This window comes from Hyperolius riggenbachi, chromosome 2 (genome assembly GCF_040937935.1).
Source record: "Hyperolius riggenbachi isolate aHypRig1 chromosome 2, aHypRig1.pri, whole genome shotgun sequence".
Taxonomy (NCBI): Eukaryota; Metazoa; Chordata; class Amphibia; order Anura; family Hyperoliidae; genus Hyperolius; species Hyperolius riggenbachi.
In genome coordinates this window covers 10257977-10274968 of record NC_090647.1, presented here as the reverse complement: position 1 = coordinate 10274968, position 16992 = coordinate 10257977, and the positions used below count along the sequence as shown (strand labels likewise).

The following is a 16992-nucleotide window of genomic DNA, read 5'->3' as shown; positions in this document are numbered from 1 at the left end:
GGGAAATAACTCATAAAATACCGTTCACTGAAAGATGTCTCCCCCCAGGACGTTCAGAATACCCTCAACTTCGACGCATTAACCAATCATTGCGCAGACCCAGACTCCATGGTCCTGATGTACAACCATGCAGTGTCATCTGCCTATGACGCCCTCGCTCCATTTCGCATCAAACGATCTACACCACTTCACCATGCACGGTGGTTTGACAGCTCACTAAAGAACCTAAAGAAAGAAGTGCGCAGACTAGAAAGGAAGTGGCGAAAATCTCAGAATTCAAAAGATAAACACACCCTTGTCTCTCACCGGGAAAGCTACCAAAATGCGATCACCAAGAAAAAATCCTCCTACCTATCACAGGAGATCGCAAAGGCCGCCAACAGGCCAGCCCAACTATTTCGCACAGTTGATAGACTATGTAATCCATCCTGTCTAAAACCTACTATAACTCCCTCAAAGGAGCTATGCGAGAAATTTGCTTGCTACTTTGCTGACAAAGTATCCTCTATTCGGTCTCTCATTCAGTCCACAGCACCTAAGACTTATTCAACTCCTGGAAATAGTGGCAAAAACAACCTAACACCCTGGACTGACTTCAAAAGTATTAGTGAGGAAGAGATCTCAGATATCCTCCGTCGCCTCCACCAGACAACCTGCGACCTGGACCCTGGACCAACTAAACATATGCTGAAATGCCCTGACCTGCTAGGTCCAGCATTTCACAAAATAGTAAATTGCTCTCTGCAAGCAGGGAGGTTTACTACCTCTCTAAAAGAAGGAATCATCAAGCCCCTTCTTAAAAAACCTCCCATGGATCCAGATGCTATGAGCAGCTACAGACCTGTCTCCAACCTCCCCTTCTTAGGTAAAGTTATTGAAAAGGCTGTCTATCTGCAACTTGAAACCAGGCTGTCAGTAAACAACATCCTGGACCCTCTACAATCTGGCTTTAAGAAACACCACAGCTGTGAAACAGCCCTCATCCAAGTCTGCAACGATCTGCTCATGGCAAGGGACAGAGGGGAATGCTCCATCCTAATCCTGTTGGATCTCTCAGCAGCTTTTGATACAGTTGACCACGAAATCCTGCTTAACAGACTGCAGGAGTACTGTGGCATCAGTGGATCAGTCCTCCAGTGGTTCAGATCATTCCTGACTGACAGAACACAGAGAGTATCCCTAGGACCTATAATGTCCAAAACTGCACCTCTACAATTCGGAGTGCCACAAGGATCAATCCTATCCCCTCTGCTGTTTGCAATCTACATGTTGCCACTCGGTACACTTATCCAACGACATGGCCTGACGTACCACTGCTACGCCGATGACACACAGCTATACCTGTCCTACAAACCTGGTGGAACAGACCCTACCCCAAAAATAAACTCTTGCTTAGCTGAGCTACAGGCATGGATGAATGATAACTGGTTGAAACTGAATGCTGACAAAACTGAGGTCCTGTTTGTCCAAAGCCAGCACTCGCCATCAAAACAGCTCTATCCAAAAGCAACACCAATCAGGATTGGGAATTCAGGCATACACAGCTCCAACCTTGTGCGCAGCCTTGGCGTACTAATCGATGGGGAATTGAGTTTCAGAAACCAAATTTTATCTGTAGTTAAATCTTCCTTCTTTCATCTGAAGAACATTGCAAAGATTAAACATCTGATTCCCCCAGAGGATCTTCCAACCCTAGTCCACGCCTTCATCACATCACGGCTGGACTACTGTAATGCCCTTTATGCTGGCCTCCCCAAAAAGGACCAGCGTCGCCTGCAATTAGTGCAGAATGCTGCTGCCAGATTGCTAACAAACCAGCCTCGCCACTGTCACATTACACCGATCCTTCGCTCACTGCACTGGCTACCAGTACAATGGAGAATACTCTTCAAGATTGGACTGCTGACATTCAAATCCCTGCACAATCTGGGCCCTGGATACATGAAGGACTTGCTGAAGCTGCACCACACCTCTCACAACCTCAGATCAGCTAGTTCTATAAACTTGGTCACTCCCAGAGTGCACCTCAAAAAATCTGGAGATAGAGCCTTCTGTCATGCTGCCCCTACTCTCTGGAACTCCCTACCACACCCAGTAAAGACAGCACCATCCCTGGAGCTATTCAAATCCAGACTGAAAAGCCACCTGTTTAGCCTGGCATTTCCAGATTTATAAAATTCTTCCTCTGTACCACGATGGTCGGAGCCATGCTTATGCGCTTTGAGTCCCACGGGAGAAAAGCGCTTTACAAATGTTATTTGTTGTATTTGTTGTTGGTTCAGTGTGGATTTCCGAGACACTGGGTTACAACACACTGAATGATCTGACTAAGGTCTGAGTGCTTCCACATAAGTGTTCGCAACGGCAGACAACCTGAAAGTGACCAGCAGTGACTATATATAGCGCAGCGCTCACCAGCGCCACCCATCCAAGATCAACCAATAGCCACTGGTCCTGAGGTCAGCTGATCCCTCCTCACTTGTCATAAAAGTTCTGCCTCTCAGCGCGCGCGTATTCCTTAACCTGTGTGAACTAGCAGGCCCAGCCACACCAGACGCATGCAGCTGCGGACCAACCGCCGCACTGGATGCGGAGTCAGCTGCTCCGCTGTCAGTACACGCGGCGGCTCCTCCGCGTTCCTCCATGCCATGCGACCCAACAGGCCCAGCCACATAAGACGCATGCTGCTGCGGACAAACCGCCGCGAAGGACGCGGAGTCAGCCGCCTTGCTGCCAGTACATGCGGCGGCTTTTCCGCGTTTTCTCACAGTAATATAGTAAGATTATTTCCTATGTAGTGTTCTTAATGTACGCTAATAGAAAATAATGTGTGAGGACATCTTGTGGCCAAATAGTAAAATTACACCTGCAAGCATTAGGGACTGATTTTTTTTTTTTATGTGTGTCAAGAGGGTATATTATTCTTTAACTATGGGCTTGTAAATAGGGATGGATGTAAAACTGAAAAAAATGCACCTTCATTTCCAAATACAATATTGTCACCATACTGTAATAGATAGCGGAGATACCGCCGCAGAGACAAGCGGCATGGCGGCTATCTCCGCGTATCAGCCAGCGGCCTCTGCCATGCAGTTACATGCTGATGCTTTGCCTGGTCCTTCTATCGCTCATAGACTAAGGGCTACGCGCGCGCGAGCCCAGCGACAGGACCTTTATGCATCTAGAAGGGGAGTCAGCTGATCACTCGGTCAGCTGACCCTAGCTATGTTCCAGATTGGCTGAGTGACTGGGGCGGCGCTGTGGAGCGCGCTTAGTAAATATAGGACAGGCCTGTCAGTTGCTCCGCGTCTGCTGTTGCGAATGCTAACGTGTTAGCGCTCAGACCTTAGTCAGATCCCAAAGTGTGCTAGAACCAGCCGGAGCTGGGGATCCACACTTAGCCACATTCTGTTGATAGCTTAAAGTACTAATTGCATTGTTTATCTGTTATGACCTTCTGCTTCCTTTGACTATTCTCCTGCTTACTGATTCTGTGCCTCTGCTCATCTGATTCCTGTTGCCGACTCTGCCTGAACTTGACACTGAATCAGCCTTCCGTCTCTGTACTTTATCTGTCCGTACGTTGCCTACTCTGCCTGTCTGACCTCTCTGTCCTCACCAGTGGGCCTAGCCACTGGTGAGGGATTTGTAGTATTCTTCACCTGCTCCTCAGGTGAAGTTTAGCTGCAGTACAGTTTGTAACACCTGCTCCTCAGGTGTCCACTAGCTGCAGTATAGTCTTAATCACCTGCTCCTCAGGTGATACTCTACTTGCAGCATTGTCTGTAACACCTGCTCCTCAGGTGTCCACTAGCTGCAGTATAGTCTTAATCACCTGCTCCTCAGGTGATCATCTCCTTGCAGCACTGTCTGTAACACCTGCTTCTCAGGTGTCCACTAGCTGCAGTATAGTCTTAATCACCCGCTCCTCAGGTGATCATCCTTGGTAGCACAGCCGGTGGCTCCTGCTCCTCAGGTGCCCACTGGCTGCAGTACTATCTTAATCGCCTGCTCCTCAGGTGATCACCCGTTGCTGGGCAGTCTGTGACGCCTGCTCCTCAGGTGCTCATTGACTGCAGTACAGCCTGACTCGCCTGCTCCTCAGGTGATCATCGGCTGCAGTACTATCTGAGTCACCCGCTCCTCGGGAAGACCTCCTCTTCCTTGTTACTGTTGCACCAAACACTTATCTCACATTGGTTGTCCTGTGTCTGGCTATACTAGTATTATTGGGGATTCTGCAGATCACCATATAATCAGGTATAGTATCTGTATTATTGGTGACTAGCTGACCCGCGGCGTAGCATACGCCGCATAAGGGGGTAGAGGGCAGGAAGGGGGGTATTGGGTACAGCAGCGGGGAGGGAGGTCAGACCCCCCCTCACCTGGGTCCCCCATGTGTGCTCCCCCTCCAGCTTAAGCTCAGCAGAACCCCCCCTCACCTGGGTCCCCCATGTGCACTCCCCCTGCAGCTTAAGCTCAGCAGGACCCCCCCCCCCCCCTCCCTCACCTGGGTCCCCCATGTGCGCTCCCCCTCCAGCTTAAGCTCAGCAGGACCCCCCCCCTCCCTCACCTGGGTCCCCCATGTGCGCTCCCCTCCAGCTTAAGCTCAGCAGGACCCCCCTCACCTGGGTCCCCCATGTGCACTCCCCCTGCAGCTTAAGCTCAGCAGGACCCCCCCTCCCTCACCTGGGTCCCCCATGTGCGCTCTCCCTCCAGCTTAAGCTCAGCACCCCTCCCTCACCTGGGTCCCCCATGTGCGCTCCCCCTCCAGCTTAAGCTTAGCAGGCCCCCCCTCACCTGGGTCCCCCATCTGCGCTCCCCTCCAGCTTAAGCTCAGGAGGCCCCCCTCACCTGGGTACCCCATCTGCGCTCCCCTCCAGCTTAAGCTCAGCAGGACCCCTCTCCCTCACCTGGGTTCCCCATGTGCGCTCCCCTCCAGCTTAAGCTCAGCAGGATCCCCCTCCCTCACCTGGGTCCCCCATGTGCGCTCCCCTCCAGCTTAAGCTCAGCAGGACCCCCATCCCTCACCTGGGTCCCCCATGTGCGCTCTCCCTCCAGCTTAAGCTCAGCACCCCTCCCTCACCTGGGTCCCCCATGTGCGCTCCCCCTCCAGCTTAAGCTTAGCAGGCCCCCCCTCACCTGGGTCCCCCATCTGCGCTCCCCTCCAGCTTAAGCTCAGGAGGCCCCCCTCACCTGGGTACCCCATCTGCGCTCCCCTCCAGCTTAAGCTCAGCAGGACCCCTCTCCCTCACCTGGGTTCCCCATGTGCGCTCCCCTCCAGCTTAAGCTCAGCAGGATCCCCCTCCCTCACCTGGGTCCCCCATGTGCGCTCCCCTCCAGCTTAAGCTCAGCAGGACCCCCATCCCTCACCTGGGTTCCCCATGTGCGCTCCCCCTCCTGCTTAAGCTCAGCAGCACCTCTTCCACGTTCCAGCGTGCGTTCCACTGTCACTTCCTGCAATGCCGCCCACTGTATTGGTGTAATTTGCCTTCTTCAAACAGAGGAAAATCTGCAATAATTGAGCTTTACGTGAACATTTGTAGTTACTCACAATGCATTGCTACTAAATATGCAAATTATCCCTTTTCACCCTTGGTAAGCCAAGAAGGAATCCAGAACCGCTGGTGTATAGCAAGCATATAGCTTTAAATTTTACACAGTCATATCAAACCCACATGTAGACAGCCTTTTGGTCCTCATCAGTACATGGCAGGGATTGATACAGCTGTATGAGATAGGGCTTGGACCAGTACAACAGAGTAACCAAGCAGCTCAGGGTGACCCAAACCACTCGGAATGTATAGGGGGATAAAAGGAACCAAAAAGACCTTCTACTAAAAAAATCAAAGCTTGGTGTAATTTGCCTTCTCAAAACAGAAGGAAATCTGCAATAATTCAGCTATAAGTGATTCACTTAAAGTGAACATTTGTGGTTACCCACAAGGCACTGCTACTAAATATGCAAATTATCCCTTTCCCATAATAAGCATCCAGAACCACTGGTGTATAGTGTTGTCCGGATCATGAACGATTCGGATCTTTGATCCGAATCTATTTTGTAAGTCGAATCATCCGAATCATCAAAATGAGTGATTCGGATCGCAAAGGGGACGGGGCCAGGAGCAACACGCCCCCCCCCTCTCAGCAGTGGGGTCCTGGAAGCAGAGCAGAGATGGATCGCTCTGTTGAAGGGGAGGCAGCCTTGCAGGGAGACAGGTAGATGAGAGAGAGGGGACATCGGTGCCACTGCTAGATATGTGTAGAGCACACATACTGGCTGAAATGTGCTGCTCATTATAGGCTGTCTGTTCTGTAGTTGTGCACAGTGAACACATTGGAAACTTTTGGCACAGCTCAGTAACGTTACAGACAGCATGCTGGGCTAGGACAGGGCAGGCACTGTGATTGCTGTGCAATATGATCCTCCTGCACTGCTCTATACAGCTGCACTTCACTTCTGGGAATGCTTTAAGGAATGGGAGTTGGGAGTATACAGATGAACATATAGGTGAAATATATATAAAGCATAGGATTGCAGCATGTGGGTATTGTGTGCAAACAAACATTTCTGCTCTCTGCTCGTCCCTCCTCCCTTGTCTGTCCACTCCCTGCCCTCTGTCCATCTTCTCCCCTTCTCCTGTCCTGCTAGTCATTTCACACCCGAATGCTTCACTTGTAAAATGATCCTAAATTCGGATCAAAGATCCGGATCTTTTCAATAATCCAATTTGAATCATCCGGATCATTGAAAAGATCTGAACTTCGCATCTCTACTGGTGTATAGCAAGCGTACGTACAAAAAGGGCGCCTGGACAAAAAGGGCGCGGGGTGTAAACTCTAAATAATAATTAATCATTAATAGGGTTTATAAATATAGTGTGCTATATTTCGTTTACAAATAATGTTTAACAAAATTATAAATCATTAAATAATGTTTATGAAATCGGAAATTGTGAAAACGTTAATCTTCCCTGTTTCAAAAGTTAAACTTATAATTACATTTATAAAAAAACCAATAATATATGTTTAATTGTTATAATTGTATATTATTGTGAATAACCGTCATTTATGGTTTGTTCTTATAATAAAATCTGAAAATATTGTTTATAAAGATGATATAAATATAACTACGTTCGTAATAAGTGTTGTAATACATTAGTAATTATTACTAAAATTTTACTAAAACTATACCTAAGCCTACTCTTACACAGAACCCTCCCTGTACCTATCCCTAACCCCTAGACTCCCCTGTTGGTGCCTAAACCTAAGACCCCCCTATTGGTGCCTAAACCTAAGACCCCCCTGTTGGTGCCTAAACCTAAGACCCCCCTGTTGGTGCCTAAACCTAAGACCCCCCTGTTGGTGCCTAAACCTAAGACCCCCCTGTTGGTGCCTAAACCTAAGACCCCCCTGTTGGTGCCTAAACCTAAGACCCCCCTGTTGGTGCCTAAACCTAAGACCCCCCTGTTGGTGCCTAAACCTAAGACCCCCCTGTTGGTGCCTAAACCTAAGACCCCCCTGATGGTGCCTAAACCTAAGACCCCCCTGGTGGTGCCTAAACCTAAGACCCCCCTGTTGGTGCCTAAACCTAAGACCCCCCCTTTATTATGTGGATAATAATGTTTTACTAATTGTGGATTCAAAAAATATTTTGCAATTTATGTTACGTACTGATCGCTTTATTTTGTGAATAATAATGTTTTACAAACAGTAAGGGATAAAACTTTAAATAATGTTTTAATTATTTAAATAAGATAAATATATTTAGTATTTTCATAAACGTTATTCGGCACGGGTGCATTTTATAAACGTAAATCACCACAAGTTCAGTTATAAATCATTAAACATCGCTGGGCGCCGTTTGTAAACTTTATTTAGCTCCAGCGCCCTTTTTTCCTACTCGGCGCCCATTAAACGCTATTTATTATGGGAGTGAATGGCGGCGCCCTTTTTTCCCAGCTCCGTATAGCAAACCTATAGCTTTCAATTTTACACAGCCATATTAAAACCACATGTAGACAGCCTGTTTCAGACTTTTGGTCCTCAACAGTACATGGCAGGGATTGATATGGCAGTATGAGATCGGGCTTGGACCAGTATAACAGAGTAACCAAGCAGCTCAGGGTGACCCAAACCACTTGAAATGTATAGGGGGATAAAAGGGACCAAAAAGACATTCTACTAAAAAAAGCAAAGCTTGGTGTAATTTGCCTTCTTAAAACAGAAGCAAATCTGCAATAATTCAGCTATAAGTGAACATTTGTGGTTACCCACAATGCACTGCTACTGAATATGCAAATTATCCCTCTTTGCCCTTGGTTTGATATGACACTACTTCTTCTTCTTGCTTGGACCGGCCCCTTCTTCTTGCTTGGACCGGCCCTGGGGGCAGGGCGATACTTCTTCTTCTTGTTTGAAGGTTGAGGCACTTAGCCTATTATATATATAGATACTGCAGATCACCAATAATCAGAAAATCTGTGTTGCTGACACCAATCGTTACACATACATTGTACTAGGGGTATAATTTAAATGTTGCAATAACCGGGACAAATGGGCAAATAAAATGTGTGGTTTTTATCCACAGAGGAATGTTTTATTTTAAAACTATAATGGCTGAAACCTGGGAAATAATGTATTTAGAATAAAATAATTCTTAGCATAATGTACCACCCAAAGAAAACCTAATTAATGAGTATTAAAGTGGACCCAAATAAAAAATACAAGATTTCAGAAATAAAATCTATTTTCTAAATTATAATAATAAATAGCAGCCTTTTTTCAGCTGCATGATGACAAATATAAAATATTTTACATTTATTGGAGGAACCCGTCCCTTCCATATTGCCGGGACAGAATCCGGCAGACTGGTGGAGTAGGAGGTGCCCGGCAATGGAGGAATTGCTAATGGCTGCCCCCAGTATAACCCTAGCTATGAAAAGAGAAGGGGGAAAAGCATGCACTGAAATGCTCATAGGCTTGAAGGAGTGTTTATTTATCTTTGTATTTGTAGTGGTGCAACTAAATATTTTGAATTAAAAAAATGTTTGGTTTGGGTCCGCTTTAAAGAGACACTGAAGCAAAAAATTATGATATAATGAATTGGTTGTGTAGTACGGATAATTACTAGAACATTAGTAGCAAAGAAAATAGTCTCATATTTCTATTTTCAGTTATATAGTGTTTTCTATAACATTGCATCATTCTATAATATGTGCAGATTACACACTAGCAGTAGCAGTTTACACTACTACGATTCTACAGAGCAGCCAAGTGAATTTTTGAACTTTCCTCTGCTGAAGAAAGAGAAAATATAGTGACTGATAGTTGAGATAACAAGCTCTTTGAAAGTCGTGGAGCTCATTGGCTCTATTGCATAGACAACAACTGTAGTTTCTTAACTCTTCCTGTACTGGAAACAATATAAGACTTATGTCTCTGCTCCTAATGTTTTCTTTCTTAGCTGTACTACACATACATATCATTATATCACACATTTTTTTTCTTGCTTCAGTGTTTCTTTAAAGAAAATACTGCCTATATCACCTAAAGTGAAATGACAACCACATTTGCCTATAGGAGAGGACAGGAGGGAGGACACTACCAACTTTGGAGTTAATAGGGACAGTAGAGATGACACACTGAATATATGTGAGAACAGGAGAGTGGATACACAGAACACAGGAGTGGGCAGGAGAGTGGTTACACAGAACACAGGAGTGGGCAAGAGAGTGGATACACAGAACACAGGAGTGGGCAGGAGAGTGGATACACAGAACACAGGAGTGGGCAGGAGAGTGGATACACAGAACACAGGAGTGGACAGGAGAGTGAATACACAGAACACATGAGAAGACAGGAGAATGGATACATAGTACACAGGAGTGGGCTGGAGAGTGGATACACAGAACACAGGAGTGGGCAGGAGAGTGGATACACAGAACACAGGAGTGGACAGGAGAGTGAATACACAGAACACATGAGAAGACAGGAGAGTGGATACATAGTACACAGGAGTGGACAGGAGAGTGGATACACAGAACACAGGAGTGGGCAGGAGAGTGAATACACAGAACACAGGAGAGGACAGGAAAGTGGATACACAGACCACAGGAGTGGACAGGAGAGTGGATACACATAACACAGGAGTGGACAGGAGAGTGGATACACAGAACACGGCAGTGGACAGGAGAGTGGATACACAGAACACGGGAGTGGGCAGGAGAGTGGTTACATAGAACACGGGAGTGGGCAGGAGAGTGGATACACAGAACACGGGAGTGGGCTGGAGAGTGGATACACAGAACACGGGAGTGGGCAGGAGAGTGGATACACAGAACACGGAGTGGGCAGGAGAGTGGATACACAGAACACAGGAGTGGGCAGGAGAGTGGATACACAGACCATAGGAGTGGACAGGAGAGTGGATACACAGACCACAGGAGTGGACAGGAGAGTGGATACACAGACCACAGGAGTGGGCAGGAGAGTGGATACACAGAACACAGGAGTGGGCAGGAGAGTGGATACACAGAACACAGGAGTGGACAGGAGAGTGGATACGCAGAACACGGGAGTGGACAGGAGAGTGGATACACAGAACACGGGAGTGGACAGGAGAGTGGATACACAGAACACGGGAGTGGACAGGAGAGTGGATACACAGAACACGGGAGTGGACAGGAGAGTGGATACACAGAGCACAGGAGTGGGCAGGAGAGTGGATACACAGAACACAGGAGTGGGCTGGAGAGTGGATACACAGAACACAGGAGTGGGCAGGAGAGTGGATACACAGTACACAGGAGTGGGCAGGAGAGTGGATACACAGAACACAGGAGTGGACAGGAGAGTGGTTACACAGAACACAGGAGTGGCCAGGAGAGTGGATACACAGAACACAGGAGTGGGCAGGAGAGTGGATACACAGAACACAGGAGTGGATACACAGAACACAGGAGTGGGCAGGAGAGTTGATACACATAACACAGGAGGGGGCAGGTGAGTGGATACACAGACCACAGGAGTGGGCAGGAGAGTGGATACACATAACACAGGAGTGGACAGGAGAGTGGATACACAGAACACAGGAGTGGGCAGGAGAGTGGATACACAGAACATGGGAGTGGACAGGAGAGTGGTTACACAGAACACAGGAGTGGACAGGAGAGTGGATACACAGAACACAGGAGTGGGCAGGAGAGTGGATACACAGAACACAGGAGAGGACAGAAGAGTGGTTACACAGAACACAGGAGTGGACAGGAGAGTGGATACACAGAACACAGGAGTGGATACACAGAACACAGGAGTGGGCAGGAGAGTGGATACACATAACACAGGATTGGACAGGAGAGTGGATACACAGAACACAGGAGTGGGCAGGAGAGTGGATACACATAACACAGGAGTGGACAGGAGAGTGGATACACAGAACACAGGAGTGGACAGGGGAGTGGATACACAGAACACAGGAGTGGGCAGGAGAGTGGATACACAGAACACAGGAGTGGGCTGGAGAGTGGATACACAGAACACAGGAGTGGATACACAGAACACAGGAGTGGGCAGGAGAGTGGATACACAGAGCACAGGAGTGGGCTGGAGAGTGGATACACAGAACACAGGAGTGGGCAGGAGAGTGGATACACAGAACACAGGAGTGGGCAGGAGAGTGGATACACATAACACAGGAGTGGACAGGAGAGTGGATACACAGAACACAGGGGTGGGCAGGAGAGTGGATACACATAACACAGGAGTGGACAGGAGAGTGGATACACAGAACACAGGAGTGGGCAGGAGAGTGGATACACAGAACACAGGAGAGGACAGAAGAGTGGTTACACAGAACACAGGAGTGGACAGGAGAGTGGATACACAGAACACATGAGTGGGCAGGAGAGTGGATACACAGAACACGGGAGTGGACAGGAGAGTGGTTACACAGAACACAGGAGTGGACAGGAGAGTGGATACACAGAACACAGGAGTGGGCAGGAGAGTGGATACACAGAACACAGGAGAGGACAGAAGAGTGGTTACACAGAACACAGGAGTGGACAGGAGAGTGGATACACAGAACACAGGAGTGGGCTGGAGAGTGGATACACAGAACACAGGAGTGGATACACAGAACACAGGAGTGGGCAGGAGAGTGGATACACAGAACACAGGAGTGGGCAGGAGAGTGGATACACAGAACACAGGAGTGGATACACAGAACACAGGAGTGGGCAGGAGAGTGGATACACAGAACACAGGAGTGGGCAGGAGAGTGGATACACAGAACACAGGAGCGGGCAGGAGAGTGGATACACACAGGGCCAGTTTAAGCAACAATGGGGCCCCAGGGCAAAAGAAACTTAGCCCCCCCCCCCCCAACATATACCACGGAACAAAAATCGGCATTAGGGGACCTTTTTTGCAGCTGGTATAGTCAGGGTGTGAAGTCCCAATCGGTCGGAGCTCCACATTCTGGCTATCCCAGCCTGCATGGGGGACAAGGGGTGAAAAAGTTTCAGGAGGGGGGACCCCACATAATTTTTTTTTTAAAATTCCCACACTCTAAACATAAAAATAAAATTGGGAAAATAGGAAAAAATGCCAGGGATCTTCATACAGCCATATTGCGGCTGTATAGCGACCCCTGGCCAAAGCGCTGCGGCTGCGTATAGACCCCCTGGAAACCCCGTCAGGAAATTTATTGCGCTTTCGTTTGATGCATGTAAACACTACCGTTAGGTTTGCTACTAAAAGTGACATTTACCGCATTTAAAAGTATACTTTTTTCCTTCAAAACTTTAAAATCGATTTTCTCAAAAAATATAAGGTCTTTTTGAAAAATTGTTTTTTCCTCTTATTCCTAATGATCTCCTTAACATATCCTGCAAATTTAGGGTTTCTAGCATTTAAGGTGGATTTGCTATTAACCGTTAAAGTCGGCAGGTTTTTAAATGTGTATTTTTTTCCTTTGAAACTTTAAAATCGATTTTCTCAAAAACTATAAGGCCGATTTGAAAAATGTTTTTTTCCTCTTGTAGCCACTGGTGGCCCCTACATGCTCTGGGGCCCTGGGGCAGCTGCCTCCTTTGCCTCTATGGTAGCGCCGGCCCTGGATACACAGAACACAGGAGAGGACAGAAGAGTGGTTACACAGAACACAGGAGTGGACAGGAGAGTGGATACACAGAACACAGGAGTGGGCAGGAGAGTGGATACACAGAACACAGGAGTGGATACACAGAACACAGGAGTGGGCAGGAGAGTGGATACACAGAACACAGGAGTGGGCAGGAGAGTGGATACATAGTACACAGTGACAGGAGTGGACAGGAGAGTGGATACACAGAACACGGGAGTGGGCAGGAGAGTGGATACACAGAACACAGGAGTGGGCAGGAGAGTGGATACATAGTACACAGTGACAGGAGTGGACAGGAGAGTGGATACACAGAACACGGGAGTGGACAGGAGAGTGGATACACAGAACACGGGAGTGGACAGGAGAGTGGATACACAGAACACGGGAGTGGACAGGAGAGTGGTTACACAGAACACAGGAGTGGGCTGGAGAGTGGATACACAGAACACAGGAGTGGATACACAGAACACAGGAGTGGGCAGGAGAGTGGATACACAGAACACAGGAGTGGGCAGGAGAGTGGATACATAGTACACAGTGACAGGAGTGGACAGGAGAGTGGATACACAGAACACGGGAGTGGACAGGAGAGTGGATACACAGAACATAGCAGAGGACTTGAGGGTGGTCATCAATCATGTTGACAGATGAGGGCTGGCTGGACACAGGAAAGAACAGGAGGTGTAACACTCTGGACACAGAAGAGAATAGGAGGCTGTATATAGTCAAGGTGTCTTCCCTCCAATCTCTGCTTTTATTCATTTTGTCCATCTTTAGTCTTTAACACTCACCTGCCTCTTCCTTGAAATATATGAGGATGTAGCCTTTGCTGCAGTCAGCTTCCAGGATTTCACACTCTCCTCCACCAGACTTGCTCCTACTCTGGAAATACACCAGAATTTTTTTCTTAAGTTGCTTCAGCTGTTGTGGGCCCAGAGTCCAGTTGAGGGCCACAGGTATCTTGTACGTTTGGTCTTCCATGATAAGGACGCAGTCACAAGCAGCTTTGTACTAACAATACCGAGGGTCACATCAGAGTGGAAAATCTGTTTCTTGGGCGAGGTTCAGAATTTCTTTCTTACATAGTTTCACTTTTACTTTGAATAGGTCTGATGATTTCGGCTATTAGGTGTGCATTTACTGGAAAAGATCACACCTGGGCCTGGGGTCTCATATTCCTTCCACACCCAACACTTACTGTCCAAACTTGTTATACAGCTTTGGTGGTTGTCAACAAGCCCAGGAGGCTTTTATTGGGGGGAGGAGGTAAGTGGTCTTGTTGCACTCAATTTGTTATAGTTATTTTAATGATTAAAAAATAACTCATATAAACAAACCCGAATGAGACTGTCTAGTGTTGGGCGAACAGTGTTCGCCACTGTTCGGGTTCTGCAGAACATCACCCTGTTCGGGTGATGTTCGAGTTCGGCCGAACACCTGACGGTGCTCGGCCAAACCGTTCGGCCACATGGCCGAACTAAGAGCGCATGGCCGAACGTTCCCCGAACGTTCGGCTAGCGCTGTGATTGGCCGAACGGGTCACGTGGTTCGGGCCTGAATGCGCTCTGATTGGCCGAACGGTCACGTGGTTCGGGTAAATAAATACCCGAACCACGTCATATCTCCGCCATTTGTCTGTGGGTTTAGCTTTGGGTAGGCAGGCAGGGTAGTTCGCTCTCCAGCCACGCTAGCCAGGGTCCCCCCCAGTCATTGTGTGTCGCTGCTGGGAACAGTAGTACACCGCTCGCTCAGCCACACTATATATAGCATTGTTTACTGCCACTGTGTACCTCGCTCAGCCACGCTATATATATAGCATTGTGTTTTCTGACACTCTGTGTACACGGCTTAGGCTAGCCTGACTAATATAGCATTGTGTGTACTGCCACTGTGCACCTCGCTCAGCCACGCTATATATAGCATTGTGTGTACTGCCACTGTGCACCTCGCTCAGCCACGCTATATATAGCATTGTGTGTACTGCCACTGTGCACCTCGCTCAGCCACGCTATATATAGCATTGTGTGTACTGCCACTGTGCACCTCGCTCAGCCACGCTATATATAGCATTGTGTTTTCTGACACTCTGTGTACACGGCTTAGCCTGACTAATATAGCATTGTGTGTACTGCCACTGTGCACCTCGCTCAGCCACGCTATATATAGCATTGTGTTTTCTGACACTCTGTGTACACGGCTTAGCCTGGCTCTATAGCATTGTGTGTACTGCCACTGTGCACCTCGCTCAGCCACGCTATATATAGCATTGTGTTTACTGCCACTCTGTGTACACCGCTCAGCCAGACTATATACCGTTGTTTACTGACACTCTGTGTACACCGCTCAGCCAGACTATATACCATTGTTTACTGACACTCTGTGTACACGGCTCAGCCTGACTATAAAGCATTGTGTGTACTGCCACTGTGCACCTCGCTCAGCCACGCTATATATAGCATTGTGTTTTCTGACACTCTGTGTACACGGCTTAGCCTGGCTATATAGCATTGTGTGTACTGCCATTGTGCACCTCGCTCAGCCACGCTATATATAGCATTGTGTTTACTGCCACTCTGTGTACACCGCTCAGCCAGACTATATACCGTTGTTTACTGACACTCTGTGTACACCGCTCAGCCAGACTATATACCGTTGTTTACTGACACTCTGTGTACACCGCTCAGCCAGACTATATACCATTGTTTACTGACACTCTGTGTACACGGCTCAGCCTGACTATAAAGCATTGTGTGTACTGCCACTGTGCACCTCGCTCAGCCACGCTATATATAGCATTGTGTTTAATGACACTCTGTGTACACGGCTTAGCCAGACTATATAGCATTGTGTGTACTGCCACTCTGTGTACACCGCTCAGCCAGACTATATAGCATTGTGTTTACTTCCACTCTGTGTCTGCTGGGCCTGGGAACAGTAGTACACCGCTCACCCGCCACTGTATAGCATTGTGCTCTGTGTCGCTGCTGGGAATAGTGGTACTGTATAGCATTTCTGTACTGCCACTGTACTGCTGCCAGTCAGCGTGTACTGTAAGGATAAGTGAAATGAGGAAGAAATCCGGTGAAAGAGGAAGGGGCAAGGGAAGAGGTGTTTCCCCTGACGGTTCACGTACAGGCCACAGGGGAGCACCCAAGAAAACCCACTCAATACCGCCCATGTTGTCCAGGACAACAACCCTCACAAATCCAAAAGAACAGGACCAGATAATTACTTGGATGACCTCTCAAGCGTCCAGCAGTGGGTTAAGCAGCACCAGCACATCACGCACGAGGTCCAAGTCCTCAGCCAGTTACAAGGAGCCAGTGGGCACAAAGCTGACACAACCGGCAGCGACACCACGCACACAACTGCCAGATAACCAGTCCTATGAATTACCTCAGGACACAATGGGGTATTCGCAGGAGCTATTCCCAGCCCAACAAACTTCCACCTATGAAAGGTCAATGGAGGAACAGCCAGAAATGTTGTGCCCGGATTCACAACCATTAACTGTGGGAAATGCACCGCGCACTGAAATACAAGGCGAGTCCGAGGAGGACTCGGAAACCCAAATTCCAGAGCAAGTTGGGCAGGAGGGGTTGCAATTGCAGGAGGTCGGCCGACAAGATCTGGAAGACGACGTTGGAGTGAGCTGCGCAGAAGTTGTTCTGGGGAGCTCTACTCCACGGCGGCGGCCCCCCACAATGACATATGACGAGTTTGAGGAGATGGAAGAGGAGGGTATGGACAATGTGGACAGAGACCCAGATTTTATTTGTGAACGAGAACATCGCCGTCGTAGCAGCAGCACAGATGAGTCTGTTGAAGAACCCACTGCTGCACGA

The 16992-nt window shown here is 48.1% G+C and overlaps 1 protein-coding gene across 3 annotated transcripts in view; it reads right to left on the bottom strand.

The window, feature by feature from the left end:
* Positions 1–14157, bottom strand: part of LOC137545351 (protein mono-ADP-ribosyltransferase PARP14-like) — a 245744-nt gene extending 231587 nt beyond the window's left edge. For all 3 annotated transcript variants that reach the window (XM_068266480.1, XM_068266481.1, XM_068266482.1), the window contains exon 1: positions 13939–14157. In XM_068266480.1, coding sequence (XP_068122581.1) covers positions 13939–14128 — 190 coding nt within the window. In that variant the 5' untranslated portion in view covers positions 14129–14157. The remainder of the gene's footprint in view (positions 1–13938) is intronic.
* Between the last annotated feature and the right edge of the window lie 2835 nt (positions 14158–16992).